The 20,431-nt window shown below is 46.0% G+C and overlaps 2 protein-coding genes across 14 annotated transcripts in view; one reads left to right on the top strand and one right to left on the bottom strand.

The window, feature by feature from the left end:
- The window catches only part of CCDC171 (coiled-coil domain containing 171), a 238,783-nt gene extending 233,594 nt beyond the window's left edge, over positions 1–5,189 (bottom strand). For 7 of the 9 annotated variants that reach the window (XR_013346211.1, XR_013346212.1, XM_077817681.1 and 4 more), the window contains exons 1-2: positions 5,066–5,189; positions 4,153–4,271 (exon numbers count right to left, since the gene is read on the bottom strand). The gene's annotated coding sequence lies outside the window, so the exon portion shown is untranslated. The remainder of the gene's footprint in view (positions 1–4,152; positions 4,272–5,065) is intronic. The other 2 variants (XM_077817682.1, XM_077817684.1) reach the window with 1 other exon arrangement.
- A 9,805-nt stretch (positions 5,190–14,994) lies between these two features.
- The window catches only part of PSIP1 (PC4 and SRSF1 interacting protein 1), a 69,522-nt gene continuing 64,085 nt past the window's right edge, over positions 14,995–20,431 (top strand). For 4 of the 5 annotated variants that reach the window (XM_077817679.1, XM_077817677.1, XM_077817675.1 and 1 more), the window contains exons 1-3: positions 14,995–15,126; positions 15,637–15,778; positions 17,247–17,323. In XM_077817679.1, the coding sequence (XP_077673805.1) occupies positions 15,707–15,778; positions 17,247–17,323 (149 nt within the window). In that variant the 5' untranslated portion in view covers positions 14,995–15,126; positions 15,637–15,706. Of the gene's footprint in view, positions 15,181–15,636; positions 15,779–17,246; positions 17,324–20,431 lie in introns of all 5 variants that reach the window. The other variant, XM_077817676.1, reaches the window with a different exon arrangement.

Genomic DNA, 20,431 nt, shown 5'->3' with positions numbered 1-20,431 from the left:
TTGGCTCCAGTTGTTTTATCAAACATTTCAAGCTATATTGGTTTATTTATTTGTGATTCATTATTTTGTGCCCACAAAAATTTCTAAGCATGTACTTGCATTTAAAACTCAAAAACCCAAATAAGCCAGCCCCCCAACCTGAAGCAAATACTCAACAGCAACTATATACCACACCACAGAAAAACTAACCCAGGAACCAATCCCTGTAACAAACCTCATTGTCTACTCTGTCCCCATATCTACTCTAGTGACACCATCAGAGGATCCAACCACATCAGCCACACCATCAGGGACTCATTCACCTGCACATCTACTAATGTGATATATGCCATCATGTGCCAGCAATGCCCCTCTGCCATGTACGTTGGCCAAACTGCACAGTCTCTACGTAAAAAAATAAATGGACGCAAATCAGACATCAGGAATGGTAACATATAAAAGCCACTAGGAGAACACTTCAATCTTCCTGGACATTCTATAACAGATTTAAAATTAGCCATACTTGAACAAAAAAACTTTAGAAGCAGACTTCAAAGAGAAACTGCAGAACTAAAATTCATTTGCAAATTTAACACCATTAATTTGGGCTTGAATATGAACTGGGAGTGGCTGGCTCACTACAAAAGCAACTTTCCCACTCCTGGAATTGACACCTCCTCATCAATTATTGGGAGTGGACCACATCCACCCTGATTGAATTGGCCCAGTCAACACGGATTCTCCACTTGTGAGGCAACTCCCTTCTCTTCATGTGTCAGTACAATAATGCCTGCATCTGTAATTTTCACTCCATGCACCTCAAGAAGTTGTTTTTTACCCACGAAACGTTATGCCCAAATAAATCTGTTAGTCTTTAAGGTGCCACCGGACTCCATGCTTTTACTGACAAGAAGGCTCCTCCTACAGATTAAAGCCATCTTTCCATCCCACCTGAAAAAATAGCTAAATATGTAATACATGTTTTTAAAACTATAACACACTATGATATAGTTGCTAGACAGTTGTTAAAACACAAAATGTGTTACATTAGCAACTGCAGTATAGATAAGGTCATTGAGACACTTGACTCTGAACCTTGTAAAGTTGTGTTAGTATTCAATCCTTCAAAAATATATTACCAAGCGTAATGCTAAATAACAGAAGTAGTCCCAGTGAAGTCAACAGGATTGCTTCTCATAGTAAGCAGTAGTAAGTGTTTGAGAAACTAGGCCCTTATTAAAATGCAAACTAGCCCTTAAGACACAGCCCTGATATAAAGAGGCACGTTCCCTTTATATTGCTTCAGGGAGGAAAAGGGCATATACTAAATCACCTTTTTAGACAACACCCCACATCCAGCCAACAACACTGGCCAGTGCATGGAGGATGGGTTTCCTGCCTCCATCTGCTCCTTGCAAACACAGTTCAGGGGTTTGTCGACCCAGGAATACTGCCCAGGTTGCTATCAAGTAATGTTTCTTCTCCATTCAAGATAGACATCAGGCTAATCATTTGGTCACCTTCAAATGGGTGGTCATGACTGCTCAGTGGAATAAGTCCTCTTAAATTGCCTAGTTAGCATCTTTTACAACATCAGAGGCACAAACTGCTTCTTGGGCCCTGTATCAGGATGTTCAACCAACTCTGAAGTCAAAGCTACCATCCTGAACTACTTAGGGAACTCAGAAATAGTAGTACTAAACATGACTCCTAATCTTCCCCCTCCCACTCCAATACCTTCCACTGCATCTTTTATCTATCACTCTCTACCACCATCCTGCCTGTCATTCAGGCCTGTAACCTGGGCATCATCTTTGGTTTTGACCTCTCTCTAGGTCCTCATATCCAGGCTATGTCTAAATCTTGCAAATTATTTCTGCTCCAGTAAGATACCGACTTTTGTAAACATCTCCACAGCTCAAACTCTCATCCAAGCTCTCATCATCTCAATTACTGCAACATCCTTCACTTTGGCTTTGTCAAATACAATCTTGTTCCACTCATATCCCTTCAGAATGTTACTGCTAAGACTATTTTCCTAGCCTGTCACTTTGACCATGTCACCCTTCTCTTTCACTTCCTCCACTAGCTCCACATCTTTATCAAATCAAACATAAGATGCTTGTGTTCACTTACAAGACAGCTCATAATCAATTCCCATCCTACTTATCCTCTCTTATTTGCTCTCAAGCTGTCAACTCCTGCCTCTGATTGGCCAATGAGGCTAGCCTCCATAGCCCACTTATTATATTTTCAAACAAAGACCTTTGTGCATTGTCCCACACCGCCCAAAAATGAGTTCCCCATAAACGTCCATATTATCAACCTCATTATCCACTTTCAAATTCCTCCTCAAAACTCTCCTTGGCAAGGATGCCAACACAAAATTTTTACAACAGTTAGACTGCTCGTGTTCTGAGATGACTGCATATGATGCTGACCAATATTGTCTCATTGTTTACTTGTACTCCCCTCTGTCTATATTCATCTGTTGTCTCTTGTCTTATAATTAGTTTGTATGCCCTTTGGGGGCAGGAACCATCTTTTTGTTCTGGGTTTGTACAGCACCTACCACTAAAGGGTCCTAGGCTAAGTTCCCTCTAAGCTGCACGGACACACAGTAAGCTATCAAGGGTCACGGAGGCAGGGAGAGGCATCCCAGTCCGGAGCTGCCGCAGCTAGGGAGAGACACCCCTGCCCCATCCCAAGCCAGACCAGCCAGAGTTGCTGTGGCAGGAGAGAGGCGTCCCTCCCCTGACCAGGCCCAGCCCAGCCCAGCCGGAGCTGCCGCAGCTGGGGAAGCACTGCCCCAGCCCCCTCACCCAGCCCAGCCCCTCCCTGCCACGGCTGGGGAGAGGCACCTCTCCCCCCGACCCCGAGCTGCTGCTGCAAGAGAGTGCTGGGGGTGTCCTCTCTCCCTGCTGCAGCCCCAAGGCAGACTGCACCCCAAACCCCTCATCCCTAGCCCCACCCCAGAGCTCACACCCCCAACCAGAGCCCTCAACCTCCACACTCCAACCCTCTGCCCCAGCCCTGAGCTCCCTTCCACTCTCCAAACTCTCAGCCCCACCCCTACCACACATCACCTCCATATTGGTGCACATAACAAAATTCATTCTGCACCTGGACATAAAAAATTAGAGGGAACCCTGGTCCTAGGCCCTACAGTAATACACATAAATAATAATAGTACTAAATGGCTCCCAACCAGAACTGCTTTTTCTCAAGCATAGAGTCACATACCATCACCAAACAACTATTGAACTAGGGCTTAGGCAACATGCTAGTTCAAGCCAGAACCTCAGGCAGACTTAAGTTTGGTTCTAACACATTTTGTCCCATTCACATTGTCCAGATGAGGCAGTGAGAAAATGTTCGTGAACTTAGTTTGAAATGAAGTAACGAGGAAGCATAAAGTATGTTTCAGTAGAAAGCTACTAGTTTTGAATATGCAGTATTCTTTAATTTATTTAAATAACTGACTGGTTTACTACCACACAGCACAAATAAAACAAACAAACAAATATGGTATTTAATTGATGGCAGCATGAACTGTTGGAATCTCATGGGATTCCAGTAAAAAACATGTTCACGTAGCAACAGCAACAAGAAAGTTCAATTTAATAAGTTAATATACATCTATGATTAATTTTTCTTGTGATTTACAATCTGTATACAGTATTAGGTCCCGATCCTGCAAAGACGTATGCATATACTTAACTTTTCTGAAATCAGTGAGCCTATTTGCAGTGCATAAAGTTAAGCATGTGCTCAAATCTTTGCAGGATTGCAGCCTTATAATATTGGAATAGGTGTTAATAGTATATTTAAATTACAAACGAACATCCAATCAGCAGATTGTGCCAAAACTATCGATAGACTTTTATTATTGCAAATCATAATTTGCAATGAAATCTATAAAGGAGGCTGGTTATCCTTTCACTGCAGTTATATATCTTACTGAAATATTATTTAAATTGATCTGTTAATAATCCAAAGGTACGTGACAAAGGTAAGGAATTTTTTGATACGATGTTAACAGCATCCCTTTAAATAAAGGAAAATGACTAAAGATCTTTTGGGTTTTAGAAATTGTTCAAAATGCCACATCATCAATATCTACGTACAACATAATAAAAATCAGAACTACCCAATTTTTTTAACCAAACATACATGAATGAAGCTCTCTTCCTACTTCTGTGTATACTTGAGCAAGAGCATATCAATGTCACACCTGTAGGTCAGCTCTGCCTTGCCATTTTCTGAGCCTCAGATAGCCTGATCAGCAAGCACTAGGATACAAAATCATACAAAATGAGAACATTAGTGCTCTACAAATATGCAGCAAACATTCTAAGAATTACCATGATTTTTTTAAGGAATATTTGTTGTGTATACAAAACCCACCACAAGAAGCAGGTCCTGGTTCTACATTGATTAGAACTAGCTATTTTGTTTTCTATTGTGTATATAACATTTTAGAAAAACAAGTTCCGAAGTAATACACATCCAGCATTTTACTGATTTTGTTTATAATCCAATTACAAACTGCCTTCCCTCCAGAGAAATCTCCATTTTAGTGCTCAGTAGTCGAAGCATTAGAATCCCAAACCACAACTCCCTGAAAAGACAAGTTCACCCACTCCTATTTTCTGCTTCCTTCACTGCACTGTGCACCAGCTTGTTGCCTCCCACCCCAGAAATGGCTGCATTTAAACAGGGCAATATGTTTACAGCTAGTAAAGCGCTCTGGAATTACTCAGGATGAGAGGTGCTGTCTACGTCTAAAATGTTACCAAATCCTACATGTTTTTGGTGAGAAAAAGAGGCTCTGGGGAGCAGGATCCCCAGCCACAAAGAAATTAAAAGGAAATTGCATGTTCATAGATAATAATGATGCTCCCCTCTGCTGCCGCATATGTCCTCGCCCCCTGCTCCATCTGGCCCCATTAATCCCTTGCACCCACCCCCCCCATAAGCTCCCGGCCCCTCAGCCCCACCTCTCCCATCAGCCCCCTTCTCCTCCTGCCCCATCTGCCTCCCGACCCAGCTCCATCACCCAGTCCCTCCCCAGTCTCCCTCCCACCTCCGCGGGGTAGCCCTGGCCCCGAGCAGCGGCTGGCAGCACCAGGCCAGCAGGCAGTAAGAGCAGAATCTGGACTAGGCGTTAGGACCCAGAAGGGACCCAAAAACCCACGCCACCCTTCCCTCCGCTCCCTGAGAAATTTACAACGGCCACTTCCGGTAACAACACCGCGGCGGCCTGGTCCCACCTCCCTGCCCCAGAGCGGTGCTTCCGATTGGAAGGACAGAGCATTGTGACACATCACGCTCCCAATGGCCGGAAACAGAACGAACGGCCTTGGATTCGGCCCGACCGGATAGAAGTACGCATGCGCAGTAAGGTATCTATTGCGGGCCTGGGGAAATAAGAGGTGGAAAGAGGGCATGCGCACTGGGTGCAGTTAGGGAGACTATAAGGGAGGGTGGCCCGGCTGGGAGGGGGTGAATTCTTCTCCCGCGCTGAGGCCTGTAATTCCCGCTCGCTTGGCGAGACGGGGCAGCAAGAGGACAAGGAGTAGATGTTTGCTGGCTTCGTGCATTAGTCTCAGCACATGGCAAAGGAGGGAGTCAAGTTGTAGGAGAAGAATGAGAGAGAGGAGGAAGGGAAAATGCTGAGCTATTGTCAAGGGAGAGAGTGAAGCCATTGGACAAAGAAAGGACACTACAGAAAAGGATATTGACATGATGCAGAAACAGATAAGTTCAGTGGTGTTGGAATTAGGGGTGCTGAGGCACCCCCAACTGAAGTAGTAATAGCACACACCAAATACATCATCAGCACGCCCATTATGCAAAAATTTCCAGCACCCCTGGATAAGATGTCTGGAGAACACTGTTGTACTGTGCTCACATATAACTAAGGCTACAATTTAGTCAGTGAGGTCACAGAAGTCATGGAATCCATGACTTCAGTGTTCGGTGGTCGGGACTGCCAGCGAGGGCAGGGAGCTGCGGGGTCCCCCCGTTGCCAGCACCCGGAGCTCCAAGCTGCTTTGGGGACAATGTACCCCGCAGCTCCAGGATGTTGTGGGCGGTGGAGGAACCCCCAAGCCCTAAACTGCAGAACCTCCTAGCTGCTGGTGGGGGAATCCCCGAGCCCCCCTCTCGCTACTGGTGGCAGCAGGGGAATCCCCGAACCTCTGCCAGAAGAGGACCCCCCAAACCCTGGCTGCGACGGGGGAATCCCCAAGCCCTTGCTGGCAGAGGACCCCTGTGCCCCAGCCAAGGATAAGGGAAACCCCGAGCCCCCAGCTGCTGGCGGCAGCTGTGGAACTCCCGAGCTCCCTTCTGCCACGGGTGATGGGGAAATCCCCAAGCCCCTGCCAGCAGAGCACCCCTGAGCTAGGGTGTCCCAATTTTATAGGGACAGTCCTGATATTCAGGGCTTTTTCTGATATAGGTGCCCATTACCCACCACACTCTGTCCTGATTTTTCACACTTGCTATCTGGTCACCCTACCCTGAGCCCTGGAACCTCCAAGCCCCCAGCCACCATGGCGGGGGAATCCCCGAGCCTCCAGCCACCAGTGACAGGGGAATCCCTGAGGCCCTGCCTGGCAGAGGACGCCCAAGCCCTGAGCGTGGAAACTCCAGAGCCCCCAGCTGCTGGCTGCAGTGGGGGAATCCCCGAGCCCTAGGCCATGGCCCACAGCTCCCAGCCACTGCTGTCGCGGGTACCCCGCAGCTCCCAGCCGACATGGGAGGCGGCGGCACTCCACGGCTCCCGGCCCCGAAGAGCAGCAAGGGATCCCTGGATCTGCAGATGGCGGGGGTACCCTGCAGCCCCCAGAGGCTGCAGGTGGCTCCTAGGGGCTCCAAACTGCTTCAGGTGGTGTGGAGATCTGCAGATCCCCATTTTGTCAGGTATATGTTTAGTAAAAGTCAGGGACAGATCACAGCTTCCGGTGACATTTCCTTTTTTGCCTGTGACCTGTTCCTGACTTTTACTAAAAATATCCGTGTCAAAATTTTAGCCTTACATATAACACACCAGCTTAACCCCATGCAGTAGCCAGTTGTGAACACAGGATACTGGGAGACACTTCATGCTTTCCTGACTTCAAAGGATAGACAGTTCCGATAGCATTCCACTCCTCAAGATATCGAGAATAGCTCTTTCAATTTAGTACACCTGTATAATTATGGCGGGGGACATTCCCCTGTAGAAAAGCCCTTTGCAGGAGCTTGCTGTGCTGGTTCAAGGAATGCTTCAGCCCAAACAGAGATTTCTTTGAGAAAGACAGAATCAAATAAAAATAAGTTTATAATGAATGCTGAATTGCAATACTAATTTTCTTTTAGGGCATGTGCTCTTTAAAGAGTTTTTTATAGTGCACATAGGAGTTTAAAATATGATAATTGCCTTGTGGGATATATACATCTATTTGGCTCAGTATAGTATATGGAACTGTTAACTCTGGCTATATTAGAATAATGTTGTAACGTGTTTGTGTCCCTTTTTATTTTATTTACCTAAGAAAGCATAAATATGATACTCTAGACATAATAGCTGAACTCATTTTGAATGGCTTACCAACTTTAATTAACAACTAAATTGTGAGCTCCTTTACAGACAAAAACAAATTCTTTAACCCTTTCAAATGCCAAGAAATATTTGATGTTTTCACTTTTAAAATAACTCGGCTTTTGAAGACACTTTGCCTGCAACTGAAATATGTCTAGTCAGTTTTTTAGTCAGAAATATCCACTCTGTGCTAAATTTGTACAGCTATGAACAACTACACAAGGCGCAAGGTTGTAGAGAATAAGTCCTATAATTCAAGTTTCTAAGAGATGACAGATTTCAAAAGACTACTTCCAAAGACTGAGAAAGCGGTAATGTTCTCTAGAGCAGTGGTTCTCAGCCTATTTATCATTGTGGACTGCATATGCAGGTTGAGAACCACAGTGCCCCTCACGTAAACTCCCCCACAAACCCCTGTGCCCAGCACCCTCCACCCAGAGACCTGTGCACAGAGTGGGGCCAGGAGTGAAGAGCCCGGCGGGGGGCAGGGCTGCGGGTCAGCCAGGACCCTGTCCCCCAACCCCACTGCAACCCTGGACCCCACCGTGCAAAGGCCAGCCAGCAGCCTGACCCCCGAGCCTGTTGGGTGGGGCGGGGCGGTAGCCCGGACCCTGCTGCGTGGAGCTGCCAGCAGTCCGGAGCCCGGAACCTTTAGCACACAGCTGAGCTGGACCCCAGCTGTGTGCTAATTGGGCTGCATGCGGGCTGCGAGTTGAGAACCGCTTTTCTAGGGACCCCAAAAACATGATGTCAAAACTAAGAAGTGAACTTAGTAAATCAGATATGGAAGACAAATGTAGTTATATGATTAAGTAGAAAAAAGGTTTAGCCAAGGAAATTCCCCATGAATATTGAACCCTTACATAGTGTACGACAACATAATCTTTCATATGTGATTTTGTGTTACTTCCTTTAAAAAAAATCTATGACAATAGCTTGAATTAGTGTTGGGGAGGGAGGAATAAAAAGTACCTTTATCCATGTTTGGTGGGAATGACCCAAAGCACAAAAATAAAACCTAAGAATGGATATAACAGAATTGAATATTATAGGCAGGGCTGATAACTCCACCAACTATGATGGCCTGACACTTCCAATTATAAGACTCTGTTTCCAATTGCTTATAGATTTGTCACATTTTAACAATTTGGGTGTTTGCCTCTGGCTGAATTATTATTTTTTATTATTAATTATTATTAATTATTATTTTTATTTCAGCCAAACAGGTCAGCCATTTTGAAAGAATGGGCTATGAAAATACACTGTTTTGTCCATGTTAAAAAACTTGGGTGACATTTGTTGTTTAGGGGCCACTTCTACCCCCATGTTTGGAGAAGGGACTTGAAATTTGGCAGAGAGATAGCCTTTGCATCAGGGATGTGCCTTTTGCTGTCTCCGGGAAAATCCATCCAAATTTGGCCATATTATAAGCCTATGTATCTTGCAGTTTGCACATGCTTAGTAAAGACTTCCTAGAGTCTAAGAGCTAAAAATCCCAGAAAATGGTGTTGTATGAGAGAAGGACTTTCCTGCAATTGTAGTTCTGGGCTGCTGTGGACCCGGCTGGATCTGGGCACCAGAACTGAGAACAGGGATCCTTTCTCTCCTGCGCTGTCAGTGCCTCCACAGCTGGGCCTAGGCAGCATGGAGGAGGAAACTGCCTGATTCAAAATTCCAGAGGAGATGAAAGTTGGAGGTAGGGGATTAGATTGGGATAAGGAATCTGGGACATGGGTGACTGGAATTGGGAGGCTTGTAGTGGGGAGAGGAAAGCTGGGACTGGGAGGGGCAGGAATTGGACTGGCTGGCCCAGCAAGGAGACTATATTAAGTTATATGTTCAAAAAGGCCAAATTAAGGTTTCACAGGCAACCTTAAATTCTGACATTTCCTAGCTTTTCAGTGCTTGATTTTGCAACCTTAATGTTCTTTTGTGTGTATGACGATCGAGGGTGTTTTCCAGGGGTGAAAGTAACTTAAAGGATTTACTGGTACACCGGAGTCCTGAGCAGGGGGCATGGCCTCAGCCAGAAGAGGCGGGGCCTTTAAATACCCATGCCCTTTAAATCAAGATTTAAAGGCCGCAGGGCTCCAGCTGTGGTAGCGGCAGCTGGGAGCCCCGGGCCCTTTAAATCACCCCCAGAGCAACCAGCTGCAGAGGCGGCTGGGAGCCCCGGGACTCAGGTGCAATTTAAAGGGCTCGGAGCTCCAGCCACCACTACTGCAGCAGAACCCTGGGCCCTTTAAATTGCCAACAGAGCCCCAGGGGCTCCCAGCTGCCGCTGCTACCCCAGGGTTCAGATGGAGATTTAAAGGCCTGGGGCTCCGCTGTGGTAGTGGCGGCCAGGAGTCCCTGGCCCTTTAAATCACCGCCGGAGCACTGCCGCCGCTACCCCAAAGCTCTGGCAGCGGGCCTCGGGTGGCGATTCAAAGGGCCCGGGGCTCAGCTTCTGCAGGGAGCCCTGGGCCCTTTAAATCGCTGGCTTGGGGAAACTGGTCCGGCTGGCACGGCATACCGGCTCTTGCGGACCGGACCGGACCGGCTTACTTTCACCTCTGCTGTTTTCAGATGTGAAGAGGAGGACACTTGACTCTTATTGTTGTATATCTACTTCTGAATGTATGAGATCTGAGTTCCATTCCTAGCTCTGGCCCACACTTACTCTGTGACTTTAGGTTAGACACTTAATCCCTCTGCTCCAGTTTTCCCACCTGTAAAACAGGGATATTGATAATTACCTACTTTTGTTTCATGAATGAGTGATATTCATCTCTGTGTAGAGTACCAGTATAAAGCCTATAGACTGCTTAAGACCTGTTTTCAGTGATTAAATGAGTTAAGTGGTGCATAGCCTTCGGCTAGCCATTTCACCTGAATTGTAATGAACTTAGTTACTCCTGAGGACATTCTGCACCTAAAAATTAAAAATTTGGCACACAATATTTTAAAATTCGGCAAAATTCTGCCAGTTTTATTTGTCAATAAATAAATGCAGAGGCTCCACCATGGCAGTGGGGAACACAGACCACTGGCTGTATGAAAGTGGGAGATCACCCTGCAGCCTCCCCACCCCTGGGACACAGCCTCAGTGGTGAGGCTGCGCCTGGACCTGCCCCAGAAACACCCTGGGACCCTGCCCCTCTGTTCCAGGCCCACCAGTATGAGGCGGGCAGGCAGGCTCAACCAGGCAGGATCCAAGTGTGGAGGGATCCAGGCGTGGTGTGAGAAGATTCTGTGTGGGACAATCTGGGTGAAGGCAGCTCAGTGGTGGGTCTAGGTGCAGCGGGGATCTGGATGCACAGAGGCTCATTCGGGGGAGTTCCAGGTGCAGGGGCAATGGGACTCTGCAGGGGCTTCCAGGTGAAAATGGTTGGCGCTCAGCAGGGGGGTCTGGGTGCTGGGGGAGTGGGGCTTGGTGGGGTTGGCGTCTGGGTGAAGCTAGTTTGGGATCAGTGGTGTGTGGGTCTGGATGTGGGGGCTCATTGTGGTGCGTGGGGGTGGGGCTCATCAGGGTGGGGGTTTGAGTGCAGGGAGTTCAGTGCGGGGTGATCTGTGTGCAGGGATGGGGGTCTAGAGGCAGGGGGTCTGGATGCAGAGGACTCCAGATGCAGGGGTTGTAGTTCAATGGGGTGGGGTTCGGGTATGGAAGGCTAGGTGCAGAGGTGTAAGTAAGCCGGTCCGGGCCGGTACAGAGTACCAGCAAGAGCCGGTGTGCCAGCTTCCCCAGGCTGGCGATTTAAAGGGCCCGGGGCTTCCCCAGGCTGGTGATTTAAAGGGCCCAGAGCTCCCTGCAGCAGCCGGAGCGTCAGGCCCTTTAAATCACCTCCTGAGCCCCGCTGACGGAGCCCTGGGGCTCCCAGCCACAGCAGGAGCCCCGGGGCCTTTAAATCTTGATTTAAAGGCCCTGCCTCTTCCGATTGAGGCCACGCCCCCGCTCAGGACTCCGGTGTACCGGTAAATCCTTTAAGTTACTTTCACCCCTGGCTAGGTGGGTTCTGGATGTACGGGCTGAGGCTTGGCCAGGGTGTCTGGGTATAGGAGCTCCAGATGCACGGGGGTTGCGTGGATGGGGGAGCACCTCCCCATACAGTGACCCCTCCCCCTGCAGTTGATGAGGTATAGGGGCAGGAAGCAAGGGAGGATGCTGAGCTTCCTGCAGCTGGGGGAGGTTTCTGGGAGTGGGTCTGACACAGCCCCAGCCACTCCTTGCTGGGGTAGAGGAAGTCCTGTCCTCTCCTTCCTCCAGCCCAGCCAGGACTAGCAGCTGATCCTGGCTCAGGGTAGGAGTCACTAGCTAGGGTGTCGCAAGCCTGTGGTGATTTACCTCTCTGCCAGCTGCTGTGGGTGCCTGAAACGATGTACCTGCACAGCTAGGGAGTGGTGTGTAACTGCTCTTGCAGCTTCCCTTTGCTTCCCTGTCAGAAAGTCATTTTTCTGCAGGGAAGCAAAGAAATCTGCAGGGGACATGAATTCTGCACACGTGCAATGGTACAGAATTCCCCCAAGTGTAGCACTTTGAGTGCTATAAAAGTGCATTGTCTTATTATGTGAAGGTTAAGGCTGAAGAGTTAAACATTCAAGTATCAAGTAATTCCAAAGTCAAGATTGAAGATGACACCTTAATTCTTTCACCTTTGTTTGTTTAAACTACGTAGATTTTGCACTTTTCTCTGGAGCACCTGGTATCAGTCACTGTGAGATGCAACACTGGACTAGGAGAACATTACTTTGTTCTGATATAGCATTTCACATGGCTCCTACCAGACAATGCATATAATGTGGCTCCTGAACAAACTGATCTTGATTGTTAGATAATGGAGTAGAGAGACATGCTGTGAAAAGAGTAGGAAGCACTGAAAGGTCTGGACCTAATGGATGTAACTTCCACATTATCTTCCTAGCTATATGCATGAGAATCTAAGATGTTAGCAAGCACATCTAGAAGTCTACATACTTGCTCACTTAAGGACCTGTTGAAAATCAGGCCCAGAATTGTAACTGCCAAATGTCCAAGCATAATTAAATGCCCTCACTCCTGTCTCCTAAATGTTATATTTAGCGCTGTCAAGTGATTAAAAAAATTAATTGCAATTAATCATGTGATTAATCGCACTGTTAATAATAGAATACCGTTTACTTAAATATTTTTGGATGTTTTCTACATTGTCAAATATATTGATTTCAATTACAACACAAAATACAAAGTGTACAGTGCTCACTTTATATTTATTTTTATTACAAATATTTGCACTGTAAAAAACAAAAGAAATAGTATTTTTCAATTCACCTAATACCAGTACTGTAGCGCAATCTCTTTATCATGAAAGTTGAACTTACAAATGTAGAATTATGCACACAAAAAATGTAACTGCATTCAAAAACAAAACAATGTAAAACTAGATCCTACAAGTCCACTCAGTCCTATTTTTTGTTCAGCCAAATCACTCAGACAAACAAGTTTGTTTACATGTGCAGGAGATAACGCTGCCCACTTCTTGTTCACAATGTCACCTGAAAGTGAGAACAGGCATTCACATGGCACTGTTGTACCTGGTGTCGCAAGATATTTACGTGCCAGATGCGCTACAAATTCATATGTCCTTTCATGCTTCAACCACCATTCCAGAGGACGTGTCCATACCAATGACAGGTTCTGCTCGATAATAATCCAAAGCAGTGCGGACCGATGTATGTTCATTTTCATCCTGGGAGTCAGATGCCACCAACAGAAGGTTGATTTTCCTTTTTGGCGGTTCGCGTTCTGTAGTTTCCGCATTGGAGTGTTACTCTTTTAAGACTTCTGAAAGCATGCTCCACACTTCATCCCTCTCAAATTTTGGAAGACACTTCAGATTCTTAACCCTTGGATCGAAACCTTTGCATTTTGTCAAATCTGCAGTGAAAGTGTTCGAACAACATGTGCTGAGTCATGATCTGAGACTACTATAACATTAAATATATGGCAGACTGCGAGTAAAACAGAGCCAGAGACACACAATTCTCCCCCAAGGAGTTCAGTCACAAATTTAACTAACACATTACTTTTTTTAACGAGCATCATCAGCATGGAACCGAGTCCTCTGGAATAGCAGCTGAAGTATGAAGGGACATATAAATGTTTAGCATATCTGGCATGTAAATACTTTGTAATGCCAGCTACAAAAGTCCCATGCGAACGCCTGTTCTCTCTGTCTGGTGATACTGTAAATAAGAAGTGGGCAGCATTATCTCCCAGAAATGTAGACAAACTTGTTTGTCTTAGTGATTGGCTGAACAAGAAGTAGGACTGAGTGGAGTTGTAGGCTCTAACGTTTTGCATTGTTTTGTTTTTGAGTGAAGTTATGTAACAAAAAAAATCAACATTGGTAAATTACACTTTCACGATAAAGAGATTGTGCTGCTCTACTTGTATGAGGTGAACTGAAAATTACTATTTCTTTTGTTTATTTTTACAGTGCAAATATTTGTAATAAAAATAGTAAGATAATGTGACCAGTGTACACTTTGTATTCTGTGTTGCAATTGAAATCAATATATTTTAAAATGTAGAAAAACATCCAAAAATTTTAATAAAGTTCAATTGGTATTCTATTGTTTAACAGTGCGAATAAAACTGTGATTTTGATTTTTTTATCACAATTACTTTTGAGTTAATTGCCTGAGTTCACTGCCATTAATCGACAGCCTGTTATAGTAACAGATTATAATCACAGCTGGTTTTGAGTTTATCTGCAGCATGTGGTAGGCATCTTTATGTTCCCTACTGTGTGCCAGTCATTCCTAAAATAAAATCTGCTTGTGTGCAAATTGATTGCTTAGTACCTGAGCTATTTTAAATAGTTTATGATTTAATTGGCATAAATGACTGGATTGGGAAAGAGGGGCTCTGCTATGAGATATCCCAAGAGAGGGCCCTGGCTCCTATCAGCGGCCCTTGATCTCCTGTCGTTTTTGTCATTCTCTTCGTGTGCGAAGGCTGCGTCTTCTTACATAAGAGGTGCTCAGCCACGGTACAGGATCTGCACGAGGGCAGTGTTCAGGGCGAACATTGTAGAGCCTGGGGCCTGCTGCCCACCTGTGCCAGCCGCTCCCTGTACATCAGGGACCAGACCACTCTCCCCAGGGAGCAGCAGCAGAGACCCCACATCCCCGTCAGGCCGGCCCCCCCGCCCTTCCTCCAGTCACTGGGTGAGCTCCAGCAGCACCATACCGCCCCCCCCCCAAGCTCCGCCTCCCTACCTACGAGCAGCAGCAGCCGCCGCGGGAGGAGCGCACCATTTCTCGGCCGCGGGGAGGGGGCGGTAGGTGCGTTAGCGTCTCCCAGCCCCCGCTGCCTCGCTTGTCGGGGTCCGTTCCCAAGAGGGGTGGTTGGGCTCGCGCTTCCCCCGTCTCTCCTCTCACACGGGTAGGGTTGAACCAATTCTGTCGTTTCTCCCCCATCCCGAGATTGAGGACTCCGCGTCCCCTCCTGTCCGTGTCAGTTGGTGTGGGCCGGGGTAGCGGGAGGCAGCGCGGCGGTCGCTGTAGGCTGGAGGAAGCGGGCTGCGGGGCCGCGCCAGGTAAGAGGGCGGGAGCGGCCGTTTCGCGCCCCCCCCCCCCTCCCCGAGCGGCTGGTGAGATGGAGGCGGATTTTCTGCCGCGCGCGCGGGGCCTGGGACGGGCGGGGGAGCAGCGCTGGCCTGGGGCAGCCGGAGAGGGGGGGTGTCGAGGGGAGGGCTGCGCGGAGGGGAGCGGGGAGGCGAAGTCGGGGAGGGGGCGCTGCGCAGGGGAAGGGGCCTGCGCGCGAGGGCGGTGGGGGGGGGGGGAAATGCGCGCTTGGGAAGGTGGGCTGCGCGCGCTTGGGAAGGTGGGCTGCGCGCGCTTGGGAAGGTGGGCTGCGCGCACTGGGGGGGGGGCGCTGCGCGCATTGGAAGGGAGGGGGCTCTGAGCGCCCCGGGGAGGGGGCAGCCGGGCGGTGGTGGGGAGTGGGGTGGTTTGGCAGGCAGGTCCCTCTAAGCACCCCCGCCGGGCAGCGGGACTGCCCTGAGGGGAGGCAGAGCTCCCTTGACTCGCCGTGTCCACCTCTGCAGCGGGATCTCAGCCGGCGGGGAGCGCCCGTGCCATTCGCCTCAGCCACAGCCGACACATTTGTCCGAAAACATGAGCCGAGATTTCAAACCGGGAGACTTGATCTTTGCCAAGATGAAAGGTTACCCCCATTGGCCGGCCAGGGTAAGCCCCCCCCCATTGCTGCCGCCTCCTCCGCTCACCTGCGCTTTCTCCTGCTGCATTTCCCTGCCTGTCCCTCCATCCTCAGTCCAGTCTGTCGCTCCATGGCAGATAAACGTTCGTTCATAGCAGACTGTCTCTTTGGGTGGTGCAGTTTTTGTTTCCCATCTTAAGGGGTGCGTATCTGTAGATGTATAGCACATGAGCAGGTTTCCCTCGTGCAGGGGCGGGCCTGGTGGTGCTGCTGGAAGTAACCCACACACTGTGTTTTACTCTTTGTTTTTTAAGCCTCTCTGCTTGTGACATACACACCGAAATGGCAGCATTTTCATCAGCTCTCATCGGTTTCTCTAGCTTTCTGTGACTTTTTGCCAAAGTCCAATGGGAGATTTTCTGTGATACACCAATTTTTAAATATAGTTTACTGAAAGCGGGTGTTGAAGCAGCAAAAATCTCTCAGTGAACTTCCTACAGCGTCACATTCAGTCACCTAAAACTTTTTCTATATAGCATTTTTTGGGGGGTGGAAAGAGTGCAGATATTTACAGATAAAACAAAGTATTCCATTTTTTTACCATTTTAGCGTGATCAAGTGGCACTGCATTGTATTAAGTAGGTGACCCTCAAGTTAGACGTTAGTAATGAGGACTATAGTATGGTAGTGTAACAAGTTGTGGGAGTATTCAAGGGTGTGGACAACACAAAGTACTCTTCCCAAATACCTGGGGCCTTATTTGACAAAACATTATTGCTGTGAAGGTATGCGTCCTGCTCTGAAACCTGCAGGAGCAACAGTACCACTAAGTATTCTGTTCATTTTTGAACAGTAAGCCAGTCTGCTTTCTCCACCAGCCTTAATAGAAGCCTTTAAAGTGTTGGAAGTTTCGGAGACTGGTGTACTTCAATTGGTGGTTTTGAGATTACAGATGAAAGATTAGTGTATAATTTATATTAATGCAGTACTGGATTAAGAATTGTAAAATATTTTTAGTGTCCTATCTATTTCTTAAATGTAATGCGTTGTGCTAGTGCAGGTAATCAGTTCGACAGGGTGAGAAGCATTGCTGTGGTTGTGGAAGAGGTGGCAGTTGGAGGAGCAGATACCGTGTCTAAGGGAGCCAATACTGCTTCTAACCAGTACTTTTTTTTTTAAGCAAACATTAGTTTTGAGGTATATTGACCTTTATTGGACTTTTTTTGTTACATTAGGCAGTGGTTCTCAAACTTTTTTTTTTTTTGTGGACCACTTGAAAATTCCTAAGTGTCTCAGCGGACCACTTAATGATCTTTCCAAATGTTGTTTGTAGCGTTAGCTAACTATTGTAAAGCGCTTTGGATAAAAGCGTGATATAAAAGCGTGGACCACCTGATTGTATTTTTCAGATTTAATGACATTTTAAAATGTCCCCCCACATTGTTTTTGGTTGTTACTAAATATTTTAATTATCATAATGTAATTTTTTTCCCTTAGGTGGATGAAGTTCCTGATGGAGCAGTGAAACCTCCTACAAATAAAATGCCTATTTTCTTTTTTGGAACACATGAGACGTAAGTTTTTTAGACTAAAGAGCACGTCATTTTCATTGCAGAATATCTTAAAAGTAATTTCACAGCCTACCTGTATGGAGGCATTCACAAATAATATTCAGAAATAGGCAAACTTTTCCTCACCTAAACTTTATCAGAAAGATAGGCAGCTTAAAAGAAGGCTGCTTGGTCTTCACATCTACCATGAAATACTGAGGGGAGCTCTCGACTGTAACCATTCCATGAGATGTCAGGGAGCTCTTTTCCTAGTCAATAAAAACAAAGGGTTATTATGACTAGACTGCCCCCTATTCTGTTTTGTTTTCACTATAGCAGGGGTTCTCAAACTTCATTGCAATGTGACCCGCCCTTCTGAAAACAATAACTACAGGACACCAGGAGGGGTAACTGAAGCTTGAGCCCGCGCAAGCCCCGCCTCCCCAGGCGGGAGGGCCAAAGTCAAAGTCCAAGGGCTTCAGCCCCAAGCAGGGGACCTGTAACCTGAGTCCTGTCGCCCAGGGCTGAGGCCCGTGGGCTTTGGCCCCGGGTCCCAGCAAGTTTAAGCCAGGCCAGCCCCAGCGTCCCCATTAAAATGGGGTTGTGACCCACTTTGGGATCCCGACCCAAAGTTTGAGAACCGCTGAACTATAGTACTAATTTTGGCCTTGAGCATCGTCCTTTATTTTGTTCTCAAAGAAAAGAAAAGAAAAGAAAGTTGTAGTTATTAAATTATAGGATCTACATAAACAAAAATGGCAGCAATCCCCACTGACTAGGTTTCCACTTTATACTAATTTAAAAAAAAAAGAACTGTTGTGTGCACATTTGGTTCATGTTGTCCAATTCCTATCACTATCCTATCCTCCCTCACAGATCTCTGCAGGATCAGGTTTGTTTACACTTATTGTATCTTGTCTTAAATATGATTAAAAGCTCTTCAGGGAAGGGACCAGGTCTTCCTGTGTGTGTGAGCTAAGTTCTATACAATGGAGCTCAACCTTTTTTGGTTTGTTTTGGCACTACAGCAATATGAATAAGAATACCACCTGTCTGTTCCTTCCCTCACTGATTAAATGCCATTCTTGATTCCACCACTTACTGCTTTTTATTAGTATTCCAGAATGCACCTGCATATTGATTTTTAGGGGCATGTAGAGCAGTAAGAAATCTACATGAGCCCACATAAATAACATTCAAAGATCTTGGGCAAAATTTTCAAAAGCTCAAGTTCCATCTTCCAATATGATTTAGGCTCCTAACTTAGGTGCTTTTTTAAAAAGTTACTGCTACAGAATTAAAATATGGTCAACCCTATGTTTGGTAGTGTGGTAAATTCACTGTTACATTATTACAGATTTCTCATAGGCTCTCATACCTTACAGTGTTGCAATGTGCAATATGTTTCCCCGCTCCCCAGCATTTCTCTCCTTCTAACCTTTATTCCTAACCCAGAGTTCTTCATTCCTACTCCTGAACATTTCATTAGCGGCAAGTGCAGAGGGCATTGAATAACCATCAGAAAGAGTAGATCCACCAGTATGGGAGTATACTAATTATGGGGCATGTCAAACAAAAATTAGATTTGAGCTATGTAATCTATACAGCAGTAGGTGGAAAATCAGTGGTTCATCATATAATAGTTGGAGCTAACAATTTTCTGTACATTTTCAATTAAATAATTTTATACACTTTGGCCTTGATTCTGCAGCATGCTGACCCCTGTGCCTATGAAGAACTCCACAAGATACACCTTCACAGTTTTCACAGGACTGCACTAATGTAATATATTGCTCTACATTTTATAAAACTGAAGGCAGTCCACTGCTTTGAAGTTCAAGTCCCCTGCTTTCCAGGCCATCAAGCATTAGCTTTGTCATGCAAAACAATCTTTCTGGAATACATAAGGAGTGATGGTTTCCTGGCTCCAAAGCGCTCTTGTGCATTTCTCTCTGGCCAGGATTGGGGAAGAACCACCACGCAAAACCAGAAAAAAACTTCAAACAATTATTTCCTAACTTTTATGTAACATAGTAGTGGTTTGCAGTTTACTAACCATTAGTATGAATTTGCATGATAAATTTCATGCAACTCTAGGTTTGAGTGTCTCCTGGTTTGCAGTGAATGGGAAGTGATCGTTGTTAATCTTCTCATCTTTGGATTCCTTCCCGTATAGCAATCCAGTGTAGTACCTTTAGAAGCAAAATAATAAGAAACATATTGATATTCTTAGTTTTTGTTTTGTCCATCTTTGCTGGTGGAAATTTGTTAATATTTTTTTGTTATATTATTCCAAAAAAACAGATTTTGTGTGTGTGTGTGATTAGTCATAGACAAAAGTTTCTGACTTTAAGAAATTCCATAAAATTAACACTTGAAACTTTTTGTGGACCGCATATGTACAGTTGGAGTAGGAAATATATACAGTGGAGTCGTATCTTACGTGGAGGTTAGGTTCTAAAGTCAGCGCGTAAGGCGAAAATCACGTATAGTCAAAATTACCCTTGAAAATCCCTTAAATCGCCCATAAAGTACAGTATACTGTACATGGTTTTGTGTATACAACCCTGTACAGTAATATGTATAATGTATACAGTAATGTAGAGTATATAATAAAGAGTACATAGGCAAAATATGATTTTACAGTACTGTATTTTTAATTACAAGGGGGTATTTACAGGGGGTCGTCAGGGCTTGATGTCGATCCGGGAGACGGAGGCGATGGAGAGCTTGGGTGATGGAGAGTGAGTTCAACTCGAGTTCAACTGGTTCAACTCGAGAATTTGATTGCGTAGGCTCATCTGCTGCTGGTTGTTTTTCCTTGAAAAACATGGTGATCGACAACTATCGCTGTTGTCTCTTGAGCTGCTCAAACATTTCTTGATATGGTCTCAAATCGTCCGTAATACTACGTGTGATTTTGAGGCTTTGTTCCATAGAGGGATCGTATTCAGAAATTAAATAATTCAAGTGTTTCGCTGCTTGGAACACTTCAGCAAATTTATGAAGATTCCAACTTGCTGGCTCTTCCTGTTCGTCATTATCATCTTCGTCTTCCGTAGACAATTTTATCAGTTCCTCTAACTCTTTGTTAGTGAATGTTTCTCTGTGGCTGTCAATTAATTCTTCAGT

The sequence above is a fragment of the Eretmochelys imbricata genome, chromosome 5 (assembly GCF_965152235.1).
Source record: "Eretmochelys imbricata isolate rEreImb1 chromosome 5, rEreImb1.hap1, whole genome shotgun sequence".
NCBI lineage: Eukaryota > Metazoa > Chordata > Testudines > Cheloniidae > Eretmochelys > Eretmochelys imbricata.
This window is presented reverse-complemented; position numbering and strand designations above follow the sequence as displayed.